Source organism: Vigna angularis, chromosome 6 (assembly GCF_016808095.1).
Source record: "Vigna angularis cultivar LongXiaoDou No.4 chromosome 6, ASM1680809v1, whole genome shotgun sequence".
Classification (NCBI taxonomy): domain Eukaryota; kingdom Viridiplantae; phylum Streptophyta; class Magnoliopsida; order Fabales; family Fabaceae; genus Vigna; species Vigna angularis.
In genome coordinates, this window is record NC_068975.1 from 37,127,200 (window position 1) to 37,154,630 (window position 27,431).

Here is a 27,431-nt window from a genome sequence, read left to right on the forward strand (position 1 = left end):
TTTTCTTTGGATTAATGTGGCTTCATTGTACTAGAATCTTTCATTTAGTTACTTATTCATTTTTCCTTATCAGCAGTTCTACAGTTTGCATAAAAAAAAACTGGTTCCCTTTTTCACAACAATCAAGTCCAAAAGTTTCTAGGTGCTCTTTGTGGTATTTTTTCAGTAAATTTATGCAATTGTTGTTGTTTATAAGTTACCAGTTCTAGTATGATTCCTTTTCATGAATATGACAGTTTGATGGGAGAGATAAACTGGAAGTTGAGACAGATTAGAAACAGGAGATGAATATGATTTCATGTATGAACCAATATGTTATTCTTTGAGAAACTGCTATTTGCTATTACTAAGAAATTGCTGAGTTCCAATTGTTCCTCTTGTGTGGTATTTTATATTTTTCATAGGAAATAAATATTGATTTTGCTTCTCGTCTATTCTTAATTTTCCAACAACATTGTTCTACTTAACTTGTCATTGATTAAAGCTTAAATTTCATAATGCTTACAATGGCTTAAAGAAAAAAGAAGTTGAAATGCTCTGTACTGAAAACTTTGAGCAACCAGAGAATTATTCTGATTCAACGGATAGCATACTAGAGACCCTACATAATAATCGGCAGGAAAATGAGTCAAAAGTAAATTCCAAGACAGTGGAAAATAATACAGAGAGTAGCAGTACAGATCAAGATAAAATCTTCAAGAAACCAGACAAGATTCTGCATTGTCCTCGATGCAACAGTTTATACTTGGACGATGATGATTGTTTGTTGAGAGGAATGATGATTAAGCAAAATACGAGCGAGTGTGAGGTACTTGACGAGGACGGTGATGGAAAGATTTCAGCTTGTAAGTTGAGGAACAGAATAGGGATGCTGGGTGGGGAGGTTGGGTTGAGAGAGGCTGAGATTGTGATTGCGACGGTGGATTCTGACCGTGATGGGTTTCTTTGTTTAGAGGATTGAGTGAAGACGATGGAGGCAGTAGAAGATGCAAGAAGGATACGGGGGAAGATAGGGAGAAAATTGGAAAAGATTGAGAGTGTCAGAAAAATATATGTGTAGACTACTGTTAGATACGTCAGCTTATTCTTTTAAAAGATCGTTAATTTTCAACTACTAAAAATTATAGTTTTCTTAAACATAAATATTAAAGTGTAGCAAAAGTTAAAAGAGAAAAAAAAATAAAATCTCTTAATAATTAATTAAGAAACTAAAAACATATTTAACTCTAAAAATAATTACGAAAAATTTATATAAATTTGTTTATTTTAAAAACTAAAATAAATCTAAAATAAAATTTATAAAATAATTATTTGTTAGTTTAGTTAAATGCTAATAAAAGTTGAGAATTTTTTCATTATAAATTAAATAATACTTTTTCTATTATGTCATTCGATACAAATTATAGTTTAAACTTTTATTTATATATTGTAAGTAATAGTTTATGTCTTTATAATTATTATTGGGTTTTAAAATAAAAATAAAATATTGCCAATAAAATTACTGTCACAATAAATAAAATATAAAATTTATATTGTAAAAATTAAAAGAATAAAAAATAAAATCGAAAAATATAGTAGAGAAATTAGTAGCATTTTAAATAAATTTGAAAACATATAAAGTTAAAAAGATGGTATATGAATAGAAATATTAAAATATCCAAAAGGGTTGAACTGGCCATGCTTACCTGGAGCGCACTAGCGACGTTCATGATTCAGCCGTGTATTGAGGTGATTATTGAACATGTGTGCATCACTGAATGGTCACCATTACTGACCAGCTCGTTACTCAGCTCAACCTCAATCTCACGGTAAGAGACCTAATCAGCGTTTTCATTATCCAATTCTTCCTTGGATTGAAACATTTGCTAGCAGAGAGAGAGAGAGAGAGGGATGGGTCATGAACACTCCAAATTGTCAGAACCAAAGGGATCGCGTCGTGCTCGCTTAAAAGAGCGTTTGCGTCGTCACCTTCACCGCCGTCAAAGCGGCAACGGCTCTTCCGCGAACAAGCCACTAACTGCCGATAGCTTCGCCGGAATCGCTCTCCTCGCTCTCCTTAGCGTACGCACATTGTTATTTCTTTTATTCTTCCATTTTCTGTTTACTTAATGAACGCAGCTGCTGCTGCTTCTTCTTTTTCTGTGTTGCAGGCGGAGATGGAGTTCAAAGATAAATGGATTGCGTGCGTTTCTCTCGGAGAACAGACTTTTCGTACGAACACCTCTGATAGGTTAAGCTCTTCATCTAACCACTATTTTTCAATTCTGCGACGTCTATTCCTTTTGTTAATAGTTTGTGGGTTGGGTATTGATTTGTTTTATTATTGTTGGTGCAGCACAGACAAACCAGTTTGGAACTCAGTGAGTGCTCTAAACCGTTACTGTTTCAAATTAAGTATGTTTACTGAAAAGGTGTTTCAAACTATGTTTCGTCCATATGACTGGCTTTTTCTTCTACAGGAAAAGAAACTTCTTTTGGAACAGAATGGGGCTCATGTTGCAAGAATTTCCGTCTTCGAGGTATGCTAAAAGAATTAGAACCTTTTAGTCTTTTACTCTAAAACATCTTTTGGGGGATGTCACTTTTGTCAGATTAAAATGAATCTTGCACGATATTTCTCCTGCATTTCATGAGCATTTTTTTGTCCTATTTTTTAAAATATACTGTACAGAGTAAATTTTTTTAAATGTTTTCATTCTGCATCTCCTGTTGCCTATTTTGTTTGTGAATATAAGTTTGATATTTTTTTTCACATGTAGACGAACAAACTGTCCAGCAATACTCTTGTTGGATACTGCGAGGTTGATCTACTTGAATTTCTGACCAAGGTGAGGAAACAGAAAAATTAGAGAGTTTAGAATTGTTAATATATTGGTTTATTCTTTATTGTTTCAGCAATATTCATTGTTGTGAACGATATGATCATGCAGGATTCTGATTCTGAGGCTGAGGTATTTAACCTTTTAGATCCGTCAGTTCCTGGAAAAGTGGTTGGCAAGATTTCCATTTCATGCTCTGTAGAGGTATGTATGGCTTATGATATAAATTCTAATATTGTTTGAGTATCGTAGGGGTTTCTAACTATAATAAGCGCATGCTAACAGGATCCAATTGAAACGGAGAAAGGCTTTGTTAAACGCATTCTATCTATAGTGGTAAGTTTGATCTCCCTCTGTTTTTTGATAACATGTGCCAAATGTGGGGCTTAAATAAAAAGACATATGAAGGTAACGAAAAAAGTGATGATGTATAATTTCATTCCTTTACATGAGGGTACTATCATGATATTAAGCCACATTATGACTGTGCCTACGAGTCCTTGTTTCAATATTCCACATTAGTAAGATGTTGTACAAATTGCTATAACTGATTGAATACATACCAGAGTATTTGGAATCTACGAATTATGGAAAGCACAACATGTAATTTTTTATCGTCTATGTAATTTGAATATTCTGTTCTCATGTTGCACTGTCTAACATTTAATATCAACCTGAGAAGTGATGTTTGATGCAGGACTACAATGAAGATGGAATGCTTTCACTTTCTGAATTTTCTGATCTAATTGATGCTTTTGGCAATGAAGTTGCAAACAGCAAGGTTCATACCTGAGTGGTTATTTTGCACTTAATATGCTCACATTACCTTTTGTTTATGATTTATTTTCTTTCCAAACTAATTTGCTTGTGTACCTGGTTTTCATTTCTGAGTCTGATTTGCCGTCCTTCTATTTTGGAGTTCTATACTTTACATAAACCAGTGACATCTTGATTGTTAGTACTTAGAACCTGGAATTTGGTTATATTGAAGTCCAAATCTTCCCTGCAAGCTTGTGTGGAACTCGTGGCTGAAATAATGAATCTATACGCTGTGAATATTGAAATGGAGTTATAATATGATAACTAGTTTTATATGTGTACAATTTTTACTCTATCATCAATACATTATTTTTCACCAGAAAGAAGAGCTCTTCAAAGCAGCGGACAAGAATGGAGATGGTGTTGTGAGCATGGAAGAGTTGGCTTCACTTCTTACTTTTCATCAAGAACAGTAATGTCCCATCTAAATTACAAGTGATAAAAGTTTTAATTTTGTTTGACTGTTATCTTCTTTTGCTAGAAGTTTGACAGTATTTAGTAATTTAACTGGCCTCTCTATATCATTTTTTATGATTTGATGATTTACAAATTATAATTTATTTGAATTATTTTGAAGTTTTTAGTTTATTTTTATTTTTTATTTTGCTTATATAGCTTCTGGTATTGCAGGGAACCATTATTGAATTGCTGTCCTGTGTGTGGCGAGGTTCTTCAGATTTCTGACCGGTTGAACAGCATGATCCACTTAACTCTTTGTTTTGATGAAGGGACTGGTAACCAGGTGATGACTGGAGGGTTCTTGACAGATAAGCAGGCTTCTTATGGGTAAATTTCTTCAAATTGCTGCTAATTTAGGCATTAATGACAGACAGGGTATGATAATCTTTATTGACCTAATGGATTATACCCCAGTTTTATTGACTAGGGTTATGTATTTATGATTTGCATCATATGACAACAAAAAAAATACTTGTTTTTTTCTTTCTGTTTATATAGGTGGTTCTTCAAACTGAGCGAATGGGCCCATTTCTCGTCCTATGATGTTGGAATTCGATCTGGATCAAGTGCATCCCATATCCTGGTATACGATATTTTCCACCAACTTCCTTTTTCTTTTTATTTAACAATTGAAGTACATTTATATGATATATTAGACATAAGTGTACGTTTCGAGTCATTTCAGGATGTAAAGACCTCTTTGAAATTTCTTCTTTGCATTGGTAATGACCGGGTTTGCCCAATCACATCCACCAGAATTAGAAGAAAGGCTTCCATGCTTACTTACTAACATATATCATCCCAGCACCCTTTTCAGCTGTTCCCATATAACAATGTTTGACTTGCATAACTCTTTTTAAATTATTGACAATTTGAATTGTGTTGGCTTAAGATCTCTATACATCTCCATCAAGGCAGTGAAATAAATATATTATTAGGATATCATTGGATTATGGAATTGGAAAAATAGTTTAGAATTTTAATTTTATAATTATAGATTGTTCATTTGTTTGAATTATGCAAATAATTAGACGTAGAATTAGAATTCTAAATTCAATTTCAATTTCCTAATTCTACAGCACTGGCTGTGTGAAAATGGTGTGGAGGGGATGAGAAGTGGGGGTAATGGTGGTAGGGTGGGTGGTTGGGATGTTGGCAGTATGTGTAGCAGTAGCAGAAATGAGGAGGGTGATTTCTCAGTATGGAAGTTAGGAATTGACAAAATTTAGGGTGTTAGTTGACTGGAATGAATCAACTTAGTTACTATGGAATTCCATGAATATGTAATGCAATTGGGATTATGATTCTCTGAGGGAATTCCCAACATAGAAATTAGGAAATTTGATTAAATTCTATCTATGGGTCAATTATGGTAATTTTAAACATAGATGTGTGCCTCTTGACCCTCCCAACTTGTTATTTAATATTAACTTCTTTTGACATCAGGTATATGATCGGAAGTCTCAAAGGCTTGTTGAAGAAATAATTGACAAAAAGATTGTTTTGTCAATGAGAGCCATTTATCAGTCAAAAATTGGCCTTGGCCTAATGGATATAGGTATGATTTTTTTTTAACTACTATTAATGATTGAAAGAAGCGCTTGGCTTCGTTTATATATAGCTTCACCAATAACTAGTCGCCACCACTCCCTATTGTGGGCCATGTGGCAGTTGCTGAGGTGTTGTTGTTCGTAGGGTTAATGCTATAGAAATATTGCTTGTTAAAAATTGCTGTACAGATATTAGATCCAGCTGCCATTCTTTAAGATGTGTAAGTAAATTATACTTGAGAAAAATACAAAAGAGTAGAAAATGAATTTGAGAGGATGATTTTCTCTCTTAGAAGAGAAGAGGATAGAAAAAGTTATATCTAGAAACTAGTAACTTTTCAATAAATTTTATATACGACAACTTATTCTAAAAATTATAAATGATGGAAAGTTCTTTGGAAAAGTATTTGTCATAATGAACCTTTATGGCATTCGTATCACTTGAAACCTGCTTTTTGTGGCCAATTTATAGATTCAAAATGGATTTGAATGATTTTTTTCTTTTTCATGGAGTTACTTTTTGTGTTTAATTTAGTGAATCTATCATATGCAGGAGTGAAGGAGCTCTTGCAAAGCATTTCTGAAAAACAGGGAACACGAATGGATTCACCTGAATCTTCTGCAAATATTCCAAAATTTATTGAATCTTTTAAGGTGTAACAATGCTTCTCTTAGTTCTTTGTGAATCGCGTACTTTAATTTTGATACGAAAGTTTGTAGTTGTGCAGTGCCTCTTGACTAACTTTTGACCAGGGTTTCATTCATTACGGTGCCCCGTAATTCAGCATTACGGTTTCTTTTGGATGATACCTTATCCTCTCGTCTTTTCCTGCATTATCTAATAGTATGTGTCTAATGGACGACCCATAATAAGGGATTTTTACAAGGGAAGTAAATAAACACAGCCCATGTAATAACAATAATAAAGAAAGGACTATTGAATTAGCTAATCCAAAGCTTCGTGCATAGAATCCAAGGAACTAGGAAATCTCCAATCTTTTATAAAGAAAATGATAGGTAAGAGAAACTGAAGCTGCCCAGGTACCCATTTTGATCTTGCAAGATTATTCTGTATTTTAAAGCAGAAGAATATTGCTTTTTTCTACCACTAAAATATTTAAGTCGAGCTGGTAGCACTTTTAAATCCATGCCTAGCATTTTTTACTTGCAATCCCTAAGAGCCACTAAACATGTATGAAATATTCAAGGATTAAGAACATGGCATTATTCTAATCATATGACATAGTGCATCCGAATTGACAATGCGACAGAAAATGACATTATTCTTGTGTCTATACATACAAGCATCACGAACACTAGATGATCATGTATGATGCAAAAGTTAGTGTGTATTTAGGGTTAAATTCAAAAATTTTGTTGTATGAGTGTTCTTTTTGTTCAAGTATTTTTGAACTACTTTTTACTGATTTTGTTCATTATTTTTATTCTTTAGTTTAGGAGAAAAAATAATTATTCTACAAACCGATTAGGGTTCCTTTCTTTTTTCTGTTTTGTACTTTAGTTCTTCTTGTGCTGCACATGTGTTTCTATAGTTGCTTTCTTCTTATAATAAATGTAACTATTGTGTTGTCTGTAGGATCAAATCAATTTGGCTGAGGTCAAGTATCCACTGGAACACTTTAAGGTAGGCCAAACTTTGTAATGAATTTTAATTGATATGTTATTGTTGCATAATTGCTTCTGAAAACACTTTTTGACCCTGTTAGTTGTTTAGTACGCTTTGCTGTTCAGTTCAATTATGCTGAAACTAACGTTGTTTCGTTTCATCATATACATACAGTCTTGTATCTTAATTTTAATGAAGTTAAGCATTACATGCTGCTAATTTTTTCAACAAACATTAACCTTGTCCCATGTTTCCTTAAAGCTATTGCCATACTTTGTAGCATCGCTCTCGTGTCTATTTTTAGAAATAATCGGATGCCCCTCATTCCTGTGAACCCCCAAACATTCCTGTCGTTAACAGCTTCTATTCCCGATTTAAGTATATCAACTCGTTGAATTTTACTTTTCCCAGCCAGTCTTGAAATCAACAATTTATGTCAATCCTGCCTCCACCCTGACCGCTTAAGTTAGATTGTTGAAGAATCTCTACTGCTTTCTAGTTGAATAGATCCTCTCTATTGATCGATCTTAACATAATTTTATTTAGGGGGGAATTGAAAGAATTTGTTTTTCATTGAGCTAGCAATATACATATTTGTTTGTACAAACAGTTGGAGTAAAGATGAGCGGAAATTCGGAGCAATGCGTGTGCTGAAAAGCATGTGGAATTTTAAATAGTAGTGATTATTTTGTCACATAATATTAATACATTTCTTAAATTATGGTCTTTGCAGACATTCAATGAATTTTTCATTAGAGAGTTAAAGCCTGGTTCTAGACCAATTGCTTCTGCTGAACGTGATGACATTGCTGTATGTGCTGCTGATTGCCGTCTTTCGGCATTTAAATCAGTTGATGATAGTAAAAGATTCTGGATCAAGGTACTTCACCTCTTTCTTACTATAAATATTAAAAATAGAGATACGTGAATCTATTTTAGATGCTTTGAATTGGTTTAGAAGAGCTTAAAAGACGCCTCTTATGATCTTCTATTTATAATGATGAGAAAGTGATACAATGGGAAGATGAAAGATCAAAGGACTACACTAGACTTCCTAGGTACAAAACTAGGTATAACTCATAGGTTGCACTAGACTCATAGGTGCAGGTGGAAGTAGTTCCCAACACACTACTCCCTACTTTAGACTTAGTAATTACTCTTACATACATAAATTTAATAATTATTCTAATACTTACAACTCTTGAAAATGGAAGACTTCTGATCTCGATGATGCAGTTTGTTTCAAAATCAGTTAGAAGCTGGAAAGTATTTCTTATTTTCAGCTCGGAATTAAATAAAGATGATATTATTGTAATTTTATTTATTGAACTAGGGCCTGTTTCACTCACCTTACTTTAGGACAGAGATGGGGGGCAGGGAAGAAATGGTTTTGCAAATATTAGATTACAATCTCAGGTTTGTTTTTGGCATGCACTGTTTTGCATGAAATCAAGCTTGATAGGTAACATACAAAACTATTTAGATGCTTAAACGATTTTAACGATGAAATGGTCGTAGTGTTTGTGGTAACTGGAAGTTAACTTATCACTGTGTTCACTGCTTTTTCTTTATGATAATTTTTCCATTTCATCACTTTTTATTTCCAAGAAGTTATAATATAATATTAAGCTAAGCCCATTGATGAAATTATTGCCAGCTAGAGGCAAATAAAATTATACTCCCTAAAATGTTAGGATATCCCTCATTTTCTAGTCCTTTAATCTTTTCACTTCCTTTATTTATCCCAAAAGAAGTGTTTTTGTCATTATTTGTTTCTTTTTAGGGTCGAAAGTTTTCAGTTCAAGGTCTTTTGGGGAAAGATATGTGTTCGAGTGCTTTTGTTGATGGAACAGTGGTGGTTTTCCGTTTGGCACCACAGGTATTTGTTGCTTTCTTTCAAAGTTATTTTAAATTTCTATATAATTTGATTTCAAATTTTAATTGTAATATATATTTATTACAGGATTATCACCGTTTCCACTTTCCAGTATCAGGAACTGTTGAGCAATTCGTAGATATCCCTGGATGCTTGTATACTGTATGTGTAATAATAACTTGAGGAAAATGATATTACACACACACACACATATATATATACATATAATGAGGAAATAGGTTATGCGCACAGATAGTGTAAAGTAAATTTCTCTTCCAATCACATTATCATGTCAGTTTGTTATTTTTACTATAATTACCTTACAGTTCATACTGATGGTGGTTTTTTATTGGTTGACAATATTGATTTCTTTTACACTGTAAGTGGATAACCACTAAATTCTCTCTCGATATACACACACACATATATATATACTCTCTTATTTTTTGTCAATTCACACTGTTTTCTTGATAGTGTTGCACTCTTCAGGTCAATCCCATTGCTGTAAATAGCAAGTACTGTAATGTTTTCACGGAGAACAAGAGAGTTGTTTCAATAATTTCAACAGTAGATTTTGGAAAGGTTGGTTTGTGTCTGAATTTTATGTTTGACTGTATCCTTCTGAATTTGTTCCTTAGATTTTTTTTTCCGAGTTACCTATAGTTTACTGTCTCTACAATTTTATAATTTCAAACCTGTATTGACCAGCATTGTATAATTTGGATTCAGGTGGCATTTGTTGCAATAGGAGCGACGATGGTTGGTAGCATTACTTTTACAAAGAAAAAGGGCGATTCTGTCAAGAAGGGAGATGAGGTTTGTCAAGTTACAGTTGTTACCGGTGTTCGTTTCTTATATGTTGTATTTGTTTAGAAGTGCCATTTGTGTGCTTAATTTACAGTTTGGATATTTCTCATTCGGTGGGAGCACTGTCATTTGCGTATTTGAAAAGGTTGGTATTTCTATTGTGAGAATGTTTGAAATTTATTTCGTTGGACATGGTGTTTATTATTCCTGACTGACATCGCTGACCTGAGTTATATGTTTAGTATATCATACAAATGATTCGTGTTTATCATGTCATTCCTGTTTGAAGAAAAACTATCAGACAAGGGCGAAAAATCCTTTATCCAATTAAATTTAAATGTTTCACTTGATACTGACTAAATATATTACTAAGTTTAGCATGCATGCTCCTTGGCATTTCTATTATATATACAGGCCAAAATTACAGTGTAATATTCAGATTGACGGAGGATGCCATAATTGATTTTTTAAAATTCAATTTTTTGTAGGATTTTACAAATGATAATCGAGATTGATGCGTTCTCACTTGCTATGCGTGGTTTTAATGAAAATTTGTGGTTTTTATGGCTTAACAGTTGAACAAGTTAATGGATAAATAAATAAGAAAACATAAGCGTAACAGCAAGCCATTTCTTTGGTTATAGTTGATGCAGTGCAAATATACAATTGATGTTAAAGAATTAATATATTTATTACCATTTTGGAAACATCATCTTTACAGAGCTTTTAGCTTAAGATTGAGAAACGCAGTGACATTTTTTTTTCTTTGCAGGATTCAATTGCAATTGATGAAGATCTTCTGGCGAATAGCAACAGGGCACTCGAGACCTTGGTTTCTGTAGGGATGAGATTGGGCGTCTCCACGAGAAAATTGTCTTGACATTGGATTGATTTGGAAATGTTGAAATAGAATAATAATGAGAGTTCTTCTCCCAATTTGTAAAGTAAATCTCTTACAACCTCATGATTTCGTGTAGATTGATCTAGATAGAAACATCTGGGATAAGTTCGGCCTTGTAGAGATCCATTCTTCATATAAAGAGTAATAAGCATGGACAAATTTATAAAGCAGTGTGATGCATGAACGTATTTACAAGTCATTGCATAACCTCATAACCTGTTTAGTGGTTTAAGATTTAACTTTACATCATGCACATGGGTTGATATAATGAAAGCAATTTGCATATTAACATTTGAGTAGCTCTTGGTGAATATTGGGCGGGTTACACCTCTTTTTCTTCCCGAAGGAGTTCAGATCTCGATGTACGGCTTGCTTCTGTGAATTGTACAAGTCTGTGATCGCTTCAACTTAGTAAAATGATACCATGAGCTCATCATGTTATTCTATTGTTAATTTAACATTCTATAAGTTTGGTTTGACTGATCCCTTACAACTTTACCTTTATTTCTGTTTCTATTACACCAAACCATTTTTATTGGACTAAAATTTAGGGTCAATAGTCAGAACTGTACTTTGGGTTCATGTATACTTATGAAAAGTGGAAGCATTCGTGTCTTCTTATTCTTTTCTATACTAGACAGAAAGGAATGAGGTTTCTATTTTATAGGTAAGAGTCTATTTTATTCCAGTAGTTAATTTTCATATTGAGCTATTGTTTATGAGTTTTACTATCTTTTTTTAACTCAATTTACTCGAACTAGTTATTGACTTATTTATTTTATCTCATTCAAACGTTAAAAATAGTTATATACGAAAACATGAAGAATGTTTATGTATATTATTAATGAGATAAAGTTAAATATAAAACTGATAGAATAATTTAGAATCAATAGATTAGGACTATTTTGACAACCATCCTTACTTGGTTGCTAAATGTTATATGCATTTGCATAAGCTCATTTTAATCTATTTCACTACATTTTATGAATAAATGTCAAGGTAAGTTATTTAAAACTTCTTTAATGATTATTGCTATTAACTTTCTAAATAAATTCTTCATTAACAAGACTTATTCAATACAAAAATAGCTAATTACAGAAAAATAGCACAAATATGTTAAAAAAAGAAGTTAAACTGCTTATTTTAATTATATTTTTTACGGAGATAACTTGTCTTTTTAATCAAAGCTATTATTATAATCTCATTTACATATTTGAATTATAAAATATATTAAACATTTCAATATTTCAATATTTACAAGTTATAAATTAAACTAGTATACACATAAAGTTTAATCATTTTCATGTTTAAAATTATGGGCATCTAATGTTTACTTTTTTTAAAAATATTTCTATGAATTTCACGTAACATTATGGATAATTAATAATAATAACAATATTAATATTATTATTATTAATGATAATATTAATAATAATAATATTTATATTTAAATTTATAGCATATTTATAGTTGATGATTATTTAATTTTATTTATTATTTTTTTTTTAATTTATCATATCTATCACATTATATACAATTTTTTACAAACTTTCTTCTCAAATCTACTAAAAATCACACCATTTTTCCTTAATCTAAATAACACCACAATTATCTTTTCATCTCTTCAAATTCATCAACTTAATAATATGTTCCTCAAATCTTTTCGTCTATCCAAACATATCCTTAGTTTCTATTGTTAGTGAATTCACATGAGGTTCAAACAATATATTGAGTGTGTTTGAATGCTCTTTTATGCTATTTACATTAAATCAATATGGATCATGTCAAAACTAAAATGATTAGTTTTGCATGTTTTGTAACGACTTTGACATAAAATAAAACCTTCAATTCACTTCTTCATTATCTTAATTGGATGTGAAAAGTGATTAAGGATATGTTTCACACTTCAAAGCAAATGTCAATTTTTTTTCCTATACTTAATACGCTATCAATAATAATAATAATATTATTATTATTATTATTATTATTATTATTATTATATATTGAGCACATCCTCTTCACTTTACAGCCATACGAAAATTAATATATATATATATATATATATATATATATATATATATATATATATATATATTAGTTGTTAATAATATTATTTTTAGGATTTCAATTTTTAAAAAGTAACAGAAAATAAGAAAAGGATGTATATTCTAAAAGGAGTGGATAAGGGGCAGGTGAGCGTTGGTTCAAATTGGGCCTTTCTAAAATTTGTCCAAGAAAACAGAGCTTGGTCCAGTCCGTGTAACCCTAGTTCCTAAAGCCATTAAAACGCAGGGCATTATCACTCGTGGCCTTGTTTTCGCGGCGCACATCAGAACCCTACTTCTTCAGATTCCGGTCGCACGCGCCGTCACAATGGTAACCTTCTCCTCCATCTTTGTTTACTCTCAGTTATTTTTCATCGTCACTAGATAACTCTGCTACCACCAACTCATCGGCCTTAGACATTTTTTTATTTTTCGAAATCAATTAAATTTTTCTCAAGCCCTAGCTTGTTGAATTAGATTTGAAATTGAGGATATGCCCCTATTTAATTGAGTTGGGGTTTAGGTCGTGTTTGGTATAACGATTTAGTGCTCGTCTTGTTGTCGCCGTGAACAGGTAAACGTTCCAAAAACGAAAAAGACTTACTGCAAGAGTAAGGAGTGCAGGAAGCATACTCTGCACAAGGTTACCCAATACAAGAAGGGTAAGGATAGCATCGCTGCTCAGGGGAAACGCCGTTACGATCGCAAACAATCCGGTTATGGCGGACAAACTAAGCCTGTTTTCCACAAGAAGGTAACTCCTTTTGTTCTTTCCATTTATCTGCGTCCTATTTTTTAGTCCATAGATTAAAAACCTTTGTGTTTGTTTGCTGATAGATAAATATTTTTTTTATTTTTCTTTCTCTAATAGGCCAAGACCACCAAGAAGATTGTCTTGAGGTTGCAATGTCAGGGTTGCAAGCATGTTTCCCAACACCCAATTAAGGTCAGTGTGTGGACAACCTTATATTTCTGGGTTGGTGTTTTTTGGCTCGGGATGTATCTGGCTGATTGTTGGTTTTTATTTATGTTGTGCAGAGGTGCAAGCACTTTGAGATTGGTGGTGACAAGAAGGGCAAGGGAACTTCTCTTTTCTAGGTTGAGAATTAGGATTTGCAGCTTTTGCGTTTCTGCAATGTTGGGATGTTTTGTTTCTGTGTGGATTTATTTGCTAGTTATATTTATTATTTCGCAATACCTTATTATGCGATTGAGAAATGAAAACTAACATCATTGAGTATTCGTTTTCCTTCTCTTGAATTTGTCTTATTGTGACTATTCTTTTGCTTCTGGGTTGCCTGGTTATTCAGGGTGTCTAGGATAGCTGGTTTTTTTTGGGATCATATATGTGAAGTGCAGTCCGGAAAGTGTCCATACGTCTACTCTTAACTAAATTAAGGAATGGTTATATAGCAGTTACATTCTCTTACCCTTTTAGATTGTGTCTACCTGTCTAAGTAGCCATTGATTTAGAGGAGCCATGATTTTGGGGGTTTTAGTGAGTCCTCTGACTAAGTTTCAGCCTTGAATTTTAGTTAGTTGTCATTACATTGGTGCAATGAATTTGTTCTGGAGTTTGATACAAGAGTTTATGATAAAACGCCGCAGTTACTAAGTTAAGTTGTCTGGACTTGTCTTAAATATATATTGCGAATAATTATTTATAGTTTATTTACGTAAAGTTTCTTTCTGAGTGTAGTATTTTTGTAATCGATATTGACCCTATATTACAGCATCTTTTAGTCTGTCCTTTGGGGTAGAGCCTCTAAATTAGGAGCAAACATAAAATGTTAATTCAATGTATTTATGATATGATCTTAAATTGTTTGCTACGAAATTATTAGGTAAATGTTCAATTTGTAATTCAGTCTAGTTTGTATAAATAACTGGTACGAGTAGCATATACTGTATTTGATCTGTATGAATTGGGTTCTTAGAGAAGAATGGGTGACCTAACCATACATTAAAGTGACCTTGTCGATTAATCCGTCTTTTATCATAGTTGCCATTTTCTTTTTCTCCTTTAATGTGTATGTTAGATATGGCTAAAGATAAAATGAAAAGGTAAAATGACTACATGCTTGCGGTCTATCTACCTTAAGATGATGAGTAAGAACTAATAGAAATATAAAATGAGATAACTAAGTAAACAAGAAACGTTGAGCAATTGATGACGATATAATTTAACTTTGCTTTTAAAATTAAACGATGTTTTTAAGGAAAAAAATTAAAACAAATTTTAGTTGAATTTTCTACCATTTTTTTCTCTCTATAAGGAGTATTGGGCCTAGATTATATTATGTTACTAATTTGATGGAATATATACCATTAAATCAAAAGCAAACTTTCAAAACTAAAATCAATTGAATTTAGATTATCAGTGACATTGAGAATAGCTCCTGAACTGAAGGAACTAGAAGGCACTGACAAATTTATTAAATTGACGTGTTGTACTCTTTAAACATTACTGTATGTAGTAAAGAATTGAGTTATTGAATAATTAATGTCATCATTAACTTACTGAATACACGAATCGGTTTTAGTATCATATAGTATTTTAAAATTTAACTACTTTGGTTAAAATTCGGTTCGTGTGAATTGGATTGGATTTATTCAGGAAAAAGTTCGTAGTATTTTACAAGCTTTCTGAAGTGGCAACGGAAGAAAACATTTAACACCGTTAGATTTTGTAAGCGATCTTAGTTAGCATTGGCAATCTTTAATGTCTTTTTTCATTCGTATTCTATTAAAATAATGAGAACATGTGTTTCTAATGAGATGAGTAAAATTTTGTCACTCAGAATAAAAGAGTGAAAGGGTAGGGGACAGGTCCCAAGGAAGGAAAAACCTGTCCTAGGTCCTAGTCAACGTTAAAAGTTGCGGTGATTTTGCGGATAGCCTCCATTGTAAGATTTATTAGTATTGTTAGAGTGCAGTTTTGCGACTGCTGCTGGTCCTTGCACGCCATCCTTTGCATATTGCTGCCACATCATCTGTTCTTCAACCAAAAACCTCTGCTTCTTCTCCATATCTGACATTTGAACGTAAGAGGGAGGAGCCACAGCCAATGAAGCTGCAAATGGATCTGAATTGGAATCTCCATGTCCTGATGTTGGGGGTGCTGGCAATGCTAGCATTGAAGGCCTTCCAGCCGAACCAAGTGCCACACTACTAGAACTTCCACTCATCCCATACCCTGGTCCTTGCATGACTCTATTCACCTCTGCGTGTTTATACATGCCATCCAACAATAATGTATCAAAGCCACCACTATATGTAGGCTTTTGGTTGGACAAGTTGGATGTTGATTGCACAAGTGCTGTTTCCCAATCTGCCTCTTCATCAAATGCATGCCATGGAAGCGCTTGTGTGGAACCTGCTGCTGCTGCTTCTCCATCAAACAAGGCCAAGGTTAGTTTATTCGCTTGTGATTCATTAGTCATCGCGTCATCTCCTAAATTCAATAAATCACCCTCTGTCTGCACTATTTTTTCTTCCTTTGGCTCCTCCTTCACTTCTTCAACCGCTTCCTCCTTGATTTCCTCAGGCGGTGGTAGTGCTTTCGTTGCATTAGGATCCTCTTCCGGTTCTGGTTCCGGTTCCGGTTCCGGTTCCTTCTCTTCTTCCTCCTCTACGCTTTCATTCATATTTTGTAGTAGTTCAGGTCTGTCGCATTGCGCTAAGGCGGACTTGTCCTTGATAAACTCTTCCATGACCTCTAACTTCTTTAACGTGATCCTTTCAATCTCAGGGTACTCCGAAGAGCGTGCGATTCCAATGTTCCTAGACCATCCGTAGAAGAGGTCTAACTCCTCAAATTGCTTCCCAACGCGGCAAAAAATGTCATACACCTTCACGCACTCCTGTACCTCCATGTCAGGGAACCGATCAATCAAGATAGACAGTATATCTGATATATCATAATATATCTGAAAACTCTCCTTCACTAGCGGGTAGAGAGCCACTATCACAATACGATGGTTCTTTGCCGCCCCTGTTGCATTGAAATAACCAACAATAAGATTGCTTTATAAAACAAGACATTCTGATCATTCATGATAGAAATGCATCTCTAAACCAGAATGTGAACTTATTGATTTATAAAAGGCTACTTGAAAGAAAATCCCAATTACAGACCTGTAGGGCGGCAAGCTAAAAAGCGCTCAAGCAGCAAATGCAAATGCTGCATTTTGGAAAAGATTTGCTCTAACTTCATGTCACGTACTGGTGTGGATCTTACACCCATTTCTCGTTCTTTTTCTATTTCTGCTTCTCTTTCTCTCTCTTCATCTTCATCAACACTATACCTGCCGCTTTTCCCACGCCGGCTTTGCATCTTGTACTCAAGCCTTTCATCTAGAAACAATGCAGAGGTGCGCACAAACGCAGAGAAGTCCCACGAACCAGATTTGGAGTTGTCACGAAAATCAGACATGTTGAGAAGGCGAGTCCCGCGTCGAGTGGAGAAGAAAATTTCCTGCTCATACGCAGGATCACCATCTAATAGCAGCCTTTCAATCAAAATGAGCGTTTTCAAAGCCACAGTCCAGCTCCTAGTCTTGTTGAGACGTCTTGCAAGGGTGTTAACACATGCAGTGATGAATGCTCGAGAGTAACACGTGAGGCTCAGAATCTCCCTTATGTACTTCTCTTCTGCAGGGTATTCATCGTGCCTCGTTGCCTTCACAATGGCCACATCAAGGTCTGCAAGCGAGGCGCTGCTTCCCACCTTCGCTAGGCCTATGCTTGTTTGATCCTTAACTGCCCCTAGGGCTCTTCTCAGCTTTGAGTTTTGTGGCATGCTTTGCTTTATTACCTCCTAGATATTCTAATTTCCGACCCTAACGCTAAAATATCTTCAAAATCACCACACCCTGCAAATTTTTTTTCAACGTTCTATTTCAAATTGTAAGATTTATGTATGATGGTAAGGACAAAAAGTAAGGATGCTTTTGGAATCCAACCTGCTTCGAGAGCACCAGAAGGAGGTAATTAAGATTTTTCAACGATTTTTTTTTTCTTAATCACAAATGTTTACGGATATCTCTGGCATGTATAAAATGCTGTCTTTGTTGGAATCTTCATGCCAGATGTTGTTACAGGAAAATGAAAAAAAGAAGATAAGAAAGGAAAAGGTAGATAGATTTTTCTATCTCTTTCTTTTCTTACTCTGTGAGATTACAACCCCTAAGCTCAAATTGGGTAAAAATTCCCCGTTTTCTTAGCATAAAAACGTGGGAAACAAAGGAAATGCAATGATATTATTGTATGCGTTAATACCCATTTGAAACCAGTTTGACTCTACTCATCACAACTGGGCTTTGCCATATTTGGTAGGCTAACTTCACCCTTTGACCTTTTCAACGTCAACCCACTAAAAATATGTTTAATATTTTTTTCTCTCTTTATCTGATTTTTTTTTCCAATTTAGTGTCACTATTTTGAAAGGTGTAATTTTTTCCTAATTTGATTGAAAAGTAAATTAATTTTTATTTTCTTTTTGATTTGGTGTTTATGCATTCTTCTCGTTTAATTGTCATAAGAAATCATATCTACCCAATATTTTAATCACAATGGTTAAACACTGCAACATTATTCATGGCAAAATGATATTACCAATATGAAGCAAATATTGAATCCACGGACTCCATCAACCCACATTAACTAAAAAACAACCTTAAACCTCAGTTAACATTTACACAAATTTACCCAAACCAAACAAGCTAGAGGTGTGATCCTTTACACAAATGAAGTGCCCATTGAGAAGTTGAAAACACAAACAATAAGAACGTATGAATTTAGAATATAAAGCAGAGGAAGCTTTCCACCTAAAAAATAACAAAACCAGAAGCCATAAATCACTTCATTATTGGTTGCTTATTTACTTCAATTGAATTGTGAACACACTGTCCTGATTTCTCCAAGGAATCCTGTCTTGACACCAATTTGGCCCATCCTCACGAATGAATCAACAAAATCAGCTTCAAAAGAAGGCTCAAACATTGGACCCAAGGGAGAAAAGTAAGAGTCAATGACATTCTTTGTGGCTATGTCATCATTGAGTCTGGCATCAGATTCTAACACAGCAAAACCTTCCTTTATGTTCTTCAGAATGTGTACGTCAAAATTCTGCTCACTGCCCTCGTCAATGGCTAGCCTAACATTAACATCTCCATTCTGAGGGCACTTTGCTTGCAACTGTGGGAGAAAATTTGGACTGATTGATGGGTCTGATCCTCCACCACTTGGAAAAAAGTTGTACAGTCTTTTAGTCATAAAGAAGCATGCTGTGGTTCCAATTGTATGTGCACCTGAGATTGTTTTCAAAACTCACAATATTACACGAAAAAGAAAACACCAACTTTTACAATCTTTAACCAAGCCAAGTTTTCTTTACTTGCTTATTATTCTGGCTTACATATATTTGTCACTGTCATAACAGTCACCTAGCTAATTTACCATAAATTCTAGTACTTATAGGTTCTCAATTAATCAGAATACACAAAATAAATATGTAAGAGAAAGGGACAAACAAGCATATCTCTATCAATACCAATACCAATTAATGTGGATTGCAACTGTAACTCTGCATGTGCAACATTTGTAAGATAAGAACTGTCATCTGCCACAATTTTGCATTGGGTTTGATACGAAACTTTAAGCGGTCAATGAATTAGGTGAAACCAAAGCTAAGTATAAAAGAAAAGCGAAATGAAAGCTGGCACACATAATAATACCAATGAATCCCTATTCTTACAGCTATATAAAATTAAATATGTCCTCATGATAAGACATAAATTAAATAAAGAAGTCTCACATGTATCATTTATCATCCATCAAATAGAAAACATGATAGATCTTTTAGCAAAAATTATACTAAACAGATATAAAGGGAACATATGCAACTTTTCAGAATCATAGGTACTAAGTTTATGAATAAATTAAAGTGGTAGCTGTTATGTCAAGGTTTCTTGAAAGGTGAAAATTTGTCAAAAAAAGGAAAAGATTACTTAAAAGGATGATGATCTCATATCATATATTTGAACAAAAGATATCGTGTTTCAAAACAATTTCTGCAAAATAAGTTATACTCTCTTTTTTCTTTATCTTCTTCATCACAATTTCTCTTTCTTCGTTCCTTGGGTCTTTCTTACAAAAGAAATGCTATTATAATTTATGGTATAATTAGAAATTGTCTTCTGGTAATTCCTAGGACTTCAACATCAATTTCCCAAATTGGCACAGGCTTTCGTTGTATTGTAAAGCGGAGAGTAACATCTGCTAAAATAGTTTCATATCATAGGTTTGGTAATTTGGCCATAGCAGGTCTTTTAATTTGGTTTTTTTTGCCAAGGTTCATATCATTTTTCATCTTCAACAACCATGTTCTCACCTATTCAGCATGACAAAGATAGCATAGTGTGTGAGAGAGTACCACTGAGAAGAACAAGGTCTTTCACTGTGAGACCCTTGTTCAGAAACTTGGTCTTGAGTAGCTCAATTGAATCACTAACATCTGGCATGTCATCTGCAAGAGAAACATTTGAAACCAACCCATCTCTCCTCCCTGTTGGAACTTCATATGTTGGTCCATTCGCCTACGTTCATATCAAACATTATCTAAGTTGCAACTTACAAGAACAAAATCTTCCATCAGCAACAAGAGAAAAAGCATGAATTAACTAATAATAATGAAGTTAGTTAGTACCAAAACAATAGCCTCTCTAGCTGCCAATGCCACTATGTCTGCACAAGAAACCACACCAGGACAAGATCCTTCCAATTCTGCCTTGGCTTTTTCTATCACATCAAACCCTCTAACCCCTTGATGTCCAAATGCGTGTCTCTCTGATTCTGGACCATTCTCAATCAGAATTGAACCATCACAACCCTGAAATTATCCCATCCATTTCAACCGTTGAAGCCAAAAGAAAATAGCACCATGTTATGTATACATAAATATCAATAATACAGTTATATTATTCAGAGAGACCTCAACAAAGCAGTCATGAAAATGAAGTCTGAGCAAGACAGCAGCCATGTTGGTATCAGAGAGAGCAGCTTCTCTAACAACGTCACGGACAACGGAATCTACCTGAGGACAAGTGTTGGAGTAGAACCCTACCTCAAGCTGACCATCAGAACAACCCATTAAGAATGAGAAGAATAAGAGAGACAGAACTAAGAGCACCGTCATCACTGCGAGTGCAACTCTGTATATGAAATATAACTAGTTATAAGCTAACACACTAAAATATATATATATATATATATATATATATATATATATATATATATATATTTATATATATATATATATATATATATATATATATATATATATATATTTATTGTTGGAAAAGAAGATTCACGAAAATAAAAATATTAATAACATTTGAGTCCAACTACATAAAATTAACACTATTATTTATTCAAAACCTTAAATAATGGATTAAGCGTCTTTCATCTTTTAATATTTTACTTTCTCTTTTAATATTTTACTTTCTCATTTTATACAATGTGAAACTTATATTCACTTCATTCCCAATATATATATAATAATATTTGTTCTCAACGCAAATACATAAATGGTTATTTTATAATGATGCTAATGTGAGGAAGAAAAGGTGTTGATGAGGCTGAAGTAAATAGACATAGAAATTCATATTGTAGAAGGCAAGTTGTCAATAAGTTGGCCACGTTTCAACCAGTGCATGACTCTTGTGATTATCACTTCTCCTTTTCTTCTGTTACCAAAGTCAATTCTGCATCCTTTTCATTTATCTTCTTTTATAAAAAATGCATGATTCAGTTGCACGCACTTCAACCTCTCTGTTACCAATTATTACAACTCACTTCATTTATTTGGGAAAATTACGTGAATTAAAGTTTTTCTTCAGCAATCCGCGTAATAATAAGTCAACTATAAGTTTCAATGCTTGCTATTATTTTAGTACAATTTCAGTTATAATTAAAATACTTACTGTACTATATTACTGTGTGCTTTCTATTTTATATTGGTAATGCATCTAAGCAGAGTTATTCTTATATTTTAAGAAGTGTAAATGAAGGTCATTGTCATTTATGAAAAGCCTAGTGTTGGTTAGTGGCAATTTAAATTAAATTTGAATAGTTCTTAGTGAGTGTGATATTCTAATAACTAAATATAGAGAAGTGTGTCTGATACAATAATCTTGTCCCTCCAATTAAGCACAAAGATTATAAAAAAAAGTTGTATTTTTTTAAATAAAAAAAATTAAAATATAGAAGATAATGTCAAATGTAAAAAATTTCTATGTATCAAAGTATAATTTGTCTTTTTGAAACTTTCATGCTGGTATGAGTCAGCATTTTCTTGAGGTGTGAGTCACCATTTGGGCTGGCCTACCTTCTTTCTTCTATTTGTTTCATATAATGTTCAAAAATGTCTTTTTAATAATTTTCTTTTGACAATTTTTTTATAACTGTCTGTGTTATTTTATTATGTGATTACTACATTTTAAAATTGGTGTTAGCTTGTCATTATTACGTTTCAAAATTGGTTCATCTATAATGTTTCAAGTTAATAGTAAAACTTTTTCTATTTTAAATTTTATTTCTGTAAATCCTATATAGGCATATACAGCTCAGCATACAGTTACTCTTTCCACGTACATATACAATAATGGTAGAGTTCATAAGGCATAATATATGATGAGTAGTAATACGGTGACACGCTTACGTGTCACTTACATTCATTTGACACGGTCCACGTCAGCTTTTTTAAAAAAAAACTGCAAAGTGATGGAGGGTAAAAGTGGAAAAACACCTAGGGTTTGTGTTTTCAGATTCGAAATCCCCATTTGAGTTTTCTTAAGAAACTCGATTTCCACCACTGTCATATGCTTCTCAGTTTCATCTTTCAGACACTTTTTTCGTTTGATTTTACGGTCCAGGTTTGGTCTTCGGATTTGTGTCGCGCGTTTCGTCTTCGGATTTGTGTCGCGCGTTTCCATCAAGAAACTCCATTTCTGTCGCGTGTTTCGTCTTCGGATTTTACGGTACAGGTTTTTGATTTTTTATTTTCTGTGTTAGGCTGTGTAGTTTTTGTGGCAATGTAATTTTTTGGTACATCGGTTTATTGATGTGGGGTTGTGGGGGACCAATCTCTGATTTTTGGGTTGATGGGAGGTGGGGTTGGTTTGTTGGTGATGTGTTCTATGTTGGAGGTGGGGTTGGGGTTGCTTTGCTGGTAACGTGTTTTATGTAGGAGCTTTATGTGTGGTGCGACAGGAAGCAGAGTAGTAAAAAGGTTGAGTCTTTTGAGTTTCATTTTGACCCTAGGGTGTAGGCGTGATACGGGTCCATTCGGTTTAAAATTGGGGAGGTGGTTTTTTAGACTTTTGAGTTTGTTTTTGTCGCTATGCCGTTGACTGAGGTTGGTTTTTAAGACCCTTTATGCATGCATGAGTTGAGTAACGAGCTGCAGGAAGTGGTTATGTTGTTAATCGTATGTGGTTATTTGTAAATCTGGTTTTGTACTGCCGTAGAAGTTTTTTATATTCAATGAGACAATGAGAGCCTTAGAAACAACGAGACCCTTCACAACCTGCTAAGCCAGTGAGCTTGCAGGGCAACCTTTTCTTCCACTCCCAAACGAAATCAGATTGCAATATTCTCCCTGCATTAGCTGGTTATCTTGTTAGTCGGATGTGGTGATTTGTAAATCGGTTTTTGTACATCTGTAGCAGTTTTTATATACAATATCAATGTCCACATTTTAAAGTGCAATAAGTGGTGTTATGGTTAGTTATGCATGCATTAGTTAGAAACATTGTATTTTTTGGTACAGTAAGTGGTCAATGTTCAAATTTTAATATCACGATTCCACTTTATGCATGCATTAGTTTGATACACTGTATTTAACCAATTTATTAATTTGAACATGTGACTGTCAAGTGAGATACATAGTATTATACAATCAATTTTATTTTGTTTTGTTAAATTTGCAGGATATAGTGATATGGACAAAGAAGTCAGTGAAATGGTAAGTATGGTGTATTTTTATTAATTTACCATTAAATATGCACAATGTTGTATTGAATTAAGTAACATACGGTTTGATTTATAATTGCAGGCCTCACTTAGAGTTAGGCATCGAGTCCAGACACAACATATAGTTCAAGTGAACGGTTGCCTATCATCCTTTCAAAAGGAACGTTTAAAGTCAACACCTTTCAAGTGGTTGGTGGATATGGTTGATGATATGGTTATTTCTAGCCCTATTCTTATAGAGTTAATCAGTAGGTGGCAAAAAAATGCCCGATTACACAACGGTTGATCTTCTTTAAGTATATGTTTGTATTGTTTTAAATGGTTTTTTAAAACAGGTTATTAATTATAATATTTCACTACTGTAATATCAATGCAGGAGCAGTTACAACTTATTCGACAACAAACGGTGTGTGATTGGGTATTACATGAAGGAAATATGCATAGAAGTACAGTAATGAAGAACTGTGGAATGCTATAGCAAATGAAGAAGTCATGAAATAGGATATAACTTGTAATGATGTTGCTGGAATATGATAGAATATGAAACAATTTTTGTTCTATGGTTTTTTAAGTTGTTTACTATGTATAGTGAAGGATTAGTTATGCACTAGTATCACCAACGTCCATTTTGTGTACATAAGCTATTAACTAAATTAGCAGAACTTGCAGTGAACAAAAGTTATCGAGCAAATAACCATATAAAACTTAACAGATAACCACTAACTGTACGAAAAATATTTGACATTGAAATTGAAGTTCAACACTTGTATTGTTGTGTCGTCCGTCTCTCTTCGTTCAAGCCTTGCTTCTTCTCGTTCGTTCAAGCCTTGTCTCTCGTCCGTCTTCTCTCTCGCTGTGTGACTGCATCCTGGACAATGAGAACATTAGCAGAATGGAAGCCCTACATCTATACGGCATTGTCTAGGATTGCTAAGAAATTATCAAATTTTGACATGTATAAGATGTTCAAATATGTACCTAATGTTATTTGACAATTTTGACATGTATAAGATGTTGAAATATGTACCTAATGTTATTTGACAATGTACACTATGTGTTTGTAATAAGAATAGTGGTTGGATTTGGAAATGAATTGTTTTTACTTTGCGTTTGTGTTTGTTATAATGACAAAATTAGCGATTGAAAAATAAACGCAGCATTATAATTAAAATTTGAACAGTACGAGACCATTTTCACTAAAATTAATGGTAATTAATGCGAAGGATTTGATAAATTTCTGAGTGGGGAGATGGGTGTAGGTGATTGATGTGAATGTAAGAAGCGTGGAGTGACAGGTGATGAGTTGGAGGAGCAAGGTGTGCAAGGAATGAGTGAGACTGCTGAAAAATGGGGCTGGTAATCGTTTACAGCAACCCTGTAAACGATTACCCGAGAGAAATTGCCAATTTGTACAGAAAGTCCAACACAGGTACTCAGTCAGGTGAACACAGGTCACCATTGGACAAAAATCTGACTTTTCGGCACTTCTGGACCTGTCTGAGGCTTTTGCAGGTGTTCCAGTGGTGGGAGAGGGTGGATGGTGATGTGATGTGAGGCCAAGGAAGGTGGGGTGACCCCTCATGAGTTGGGGGAGCAAGGTGTGCAAGGAATGAGTGAGACTGCTGAAAAATGGGTCTGGTAATCGTTTACAGGACCCCTGTAAACGATTACCCGAGAGAAAATGGGAAGTTGTACAGAAAGTCCAACACAGGTACTCAGTCAGGTGAACACAGGTCACCATTGGACAGAAAACTGACTTTTATGCTAATCTGGACCTGTCTGAGGCTTGTGCAGGTGTTCCAGTGGTGGGAGAGGGTGGATGGTGATGTGATGTGAGGCCAAGGAGGGTGGGGTGACCCCTCATGAGTTGGGGGAGCAAGCTGTGCAAGGAATGAGTGAGACTGCTGAAAAATGGGGCTGGTAATCGTTTACAGCAACCCTGTAAACGATTACCCGAGAGAAATTGCCAATTTGTACAGAAAGTCCAACACAGGTACTCAGTCAGGTGAACACAGGTCACCATTGGACAAAAATCTGACTTTTCGGCACTTCTGGACCTGTCTGAGGCTTGTGCAGGTGTTCCAGTGGTGGGAGAGGGTGGATGGTGATGTGATGTGAGGCCAAGGAGGGTGGGGTGACCCCTCATGAGTTGGGGGAGCAAGCTGTGCAAGGAATGAGTGAGACTGCTGAAAAATGGGGCGGGTAATCGTTTACAGCAACCCTGTAAACGATTACCCGAGAGAAATTACCAATTTGTACAGAAAGTCCAACACAGGTACTCAGTCAGGTGAACACAGGTCACCATTGGACAAAAATCTGACTTTTCGGCACTTCTGGACCTGTCTGAGGCTTGTGCAGGTGTTCCAGTGGTGGGAGAGGGTGGATGGTGATGTGATGTGAGGCCAAGGAGGGTGGGGTAACCCCTCATGAGTTGGGGGAGCAAGCTGTGCAAGGAATGAGTGAGACTGCTGAAAAATGGGGCTGGTAATCGTTTACAGCAACCCTGTAAACTATTACCCGAGAGAAATTGTCAATTTGTACAGAAAGTCCAACACAGGTACTCAGTCAGGTGAACACAGGTCACCATTGGACAAAAATCTGACTTTTCGGCACTTCTGGACCTGTCTGAGGCTTGTGCAGGTGTTCCAGTGGTGGGAGAGGGTGGATGGTGATGTTATGTGAGGCCAAGGAGGGTGGGGTGACCCCTCATGAGTTGGGGGAGCAAGCTGTGCAAGAAATGAGTGAGACTGCTGAAAAAGGGTCTGGTAATCGTTTACAGGACCCCTGTAAACGATTACCCGAGAGAAAATGGGAAGTTGTACAGAAAGTCCAACACAGGTACTCAGTCAGGTGAACACAGGTCACCATTGGACAGAAAACTGACTTTTATGCTAATCTGGACCTGTCTGAGGCTTGTGCAGGTGTTCCAGTGGTGGGAGAGGGTGGATGGTGATGTGATGTGAGGCCAAGGAGGGTGGGGTGACCCCTCATGAGTTGGGGGAGCAAGGTGTGCAAGGAATGAGTGAGACTGCTGAAAAATGGGGCTGGTAATCGTTTACAGCAACCCTGTAAACGATTACCCGAGAGAAATTGCCAATTTGTACAGAAAGTCCAACACAGGTACTCAGTCAGGTGAACACAGGTCACCATTGGACAAAAATCTGACTTTTCGGCACTTCTGGACCTGTCTGAGGCTTGTGCAGGTGTTCCAGTGGTGGGAGAGGGTGGATGGTGATGTGATGTGAGGCCAAGGAGGGTGGGGTGACCCCTCATGAGTTGGGGGAGCAAGCTGTGCAAGGAATGAGTGAGACTGCTGAAAAATGGGGCGGGTAATCGTTTACAGCAACCCTGTAAACGATTACCCGAGAGAAATTACCAATTTGTACAGAAAGTCCAACACAGGTACTCAGTCAGGTGAACACAGGTCACCATTGGACAAAAATCTGACTTTTCGGCACTTCTGGACCTGTCTGAGGCTTGTGCAGGTGTTCCAG

General features: G+C 34.9%; 4 protein-coding genes across 5 annotated transcripts; 2 read left to right on the forward strand and 2 right to left on the reverse strand.

The window, feature by feature from the left end:
* The first annotated feature begins 1,681 nt into the window (after positions 1-1,681).
* LOC108343274 (phosphatidylserine decarboxylase proenzyme 2) lies at positions 1,682-11,028 on the forward strand. Of its 2 annotated transcripts, none has more exons than XM_052879218.1 (22): positions 1,682-1,808; positions 1,873-2,061; positions 2,151-2,230; positions 2,336-2,360; positions 2,460-2,519; positions 2,760-2,828; positions 2,931-3,023; positions 3,105-3,155; positions 3,517-3,600; positions 3,959-4,050; positions 4,269-4,424; positions 4,596-4,680; positions 5,544-5,655; positions 6,201-6,301; positions 7,245-7,292; positions 8,008-8,154; positions 9,058-9,153; positions 9,238-9,312; positions 9,625-9,732; positions 9,880-9,966; positions 10,052-10,102; positions 10,730-11,028. In XM_052879218.1, exons 1-22 carry the CDS (start codon positions 1,758-1,760, stop codon positions 10,835-10,837), a joined length of 1,968 nt encoding a protein of 655 aa, XP_052735178.1. In that variant the 5' UTR covers positions 1,682-1,757; the 3' UTR covers positions 10,838-11,028. The 2 variants fall into 2 exon arrangements, with proteins under 2 accessions (XP_052735178.1, XP_052735179.1); XM_052879219.1 differs by having other exon boundaries at positions 1,683-1,808; positions 9,640-9,732.
* A 2,029-nt stretch (positions 11,029-13,057) lies between these two features.
* On the forward strand, positions 13,058-14,143 carry LOC108342172 (60S ribosomal protein L44). Its single transcript, XM_017579892.2, has 4 exons — positions 13,058-13,234; positions 13,478-13,657; positions 13,775-13,849; positions 13,942-14,143. Exons 1-4 carry the CDS (start codon positions 13,232-13,234, stop codon positions 13,999-14,001), a joined length of 318 nt encoding a protein of 105 aa, XP_017435381.1. The 5' UTR covers positions 13,058-13,231; the 3' UTR covers positions 14,002-14,143.
* A 1,445-nt stretch (positions 14,144-15,588) lies between these two features.
* On the reverse strand, positions 15,589-18,332 carry LOC108342464 (putative clathrin assembly protein At1g03050). Its single transcript, XM_017580247.2, has 2 exons — positions 17,041-18,332; positions 15,589-16,897 (listed from the first exon to the last, which is right to left on the reverse strand). The coding sequence occupies exons 1-2, from the start codon at positions 17,702-17,704 to the stop codon at positions 15,774-15,776; spliced, it is 1,788 nt and encodes a 595-aa protein (XP_017435736.1). The 5' UTR covers positions 17,705-18,332; the 3' UTR covers positions 15,589-15,773.
* Positions 18,333-18,535: 203 nt separating this feature from the next.
* LOC108341727 (peroxidase 43) lies at positions 18,536-21,131 on the reverse strand. Its single transcript, XM_017579371.2, has 4 exons — positions 20,897-21,131; positions 20,612-20,794; positions 20,339-20,501; positions 18,536-19,214 (listed from the first exon to the last, which is right to left on the reverse strand). The coding sequence occupies exons 1-4, from the start codon at positions 21,098-21,100 to the stop codon at positions 18,790-18,792; spliced, it is 975 nt and encodes a 324-aa protein (XP_017434860.2). The 5' UTR covers positions 21,101-21,131; the 3' UTR covers positions 18,536-18,789.
* Between the last annotated feature and the right edge of the window lie 6,300 nt (positions 21,132-27,431).

What these genes read in the sequence shown, in the direction of transcription:
- LOC108341727 (XM_017579371.2), bottom strand. Translation starts at nt 21,100, where the DNA reads ATGACGGTGCTCTTAGTTCTGTCTCTCTTATTCTTCTCATTCTTAATG. An exon ending in CTAGAGAGGCTATTGTTTTG is followed by an intron (nt 20,502 to 20,611) that starts GTACTAACTAAC and finishes ATATGAACGTAG; the next exon opens with GCGAATGGACCAACATATGA. An exon ending in AGACCTTGTTCTTCTCAGTG is followed by an intron (nt 19,215 to 20,338) that starts GTACTCTCTCAC and finishes AAACAATCTCAG; the next exon opens with GTGCACATACAATTGGAACC.
- LOC108342172 (XM_017579892.2), top strand. An exon ending in AGCCTGTTTTCCACAAGAAG is followed by an intron (nt 13,658 to 13,774) that starts GTAACTCCTTTT and finishes TTTCTCTAATAG; the next exon opens with GCCAAGACCACCAAGAAGAT. An exon ending in TTTCCCAACACCCAATTAAG is followed by an intron (nt 13,850 to 13,941) that starts GTCAGTGTGTGG and finishes TATGTTGTGCAG; the next exon opens with AGGTGCAAGCACTTTGAGAT.
- LOC108343274 (XM_052879218.1), top strand. Translation starts at nt 1,758, where the DNA reads ATGGTCACCATTACTGACCAGCTCGTTACTCAGCTCAACCTCAATCTC. An exon ending in CCATTTCATGCTCTGTAGAG is followed by an intron (nt 3,024 to 3,104) that starts GTATGTATGGCT and finishes GCATGCTAACAG; the next exon opens with GATCCAATTGAAACGGAGAA. An exon ending in CTTACTTTTCATCAAGAACA is followed by an intron (nt 4,051 to 4,268) that starts GTAATGTCCCAT and finishes CTGGTATTGCAG; the next exon opens with GGAACCATTATTGAATTGCT.
- LOC108342464 (XM_017580247.2), bottom strand. Translation starts at nt 17,704, where the DNA reads ATGCCACAAAACTCAAAGCTGAGAAGAGCCCTAGGGGCAGTTAAGGAT. An exon ending in TTTAGCTTGCCGCCCTACAG is followed by an intron (nt 16,898 to 17,040) that starts GTCTGTAATTGG and finishes TCAATGCAACAG; the next exon opens with GGGCGGCAAAGAACCATCGT.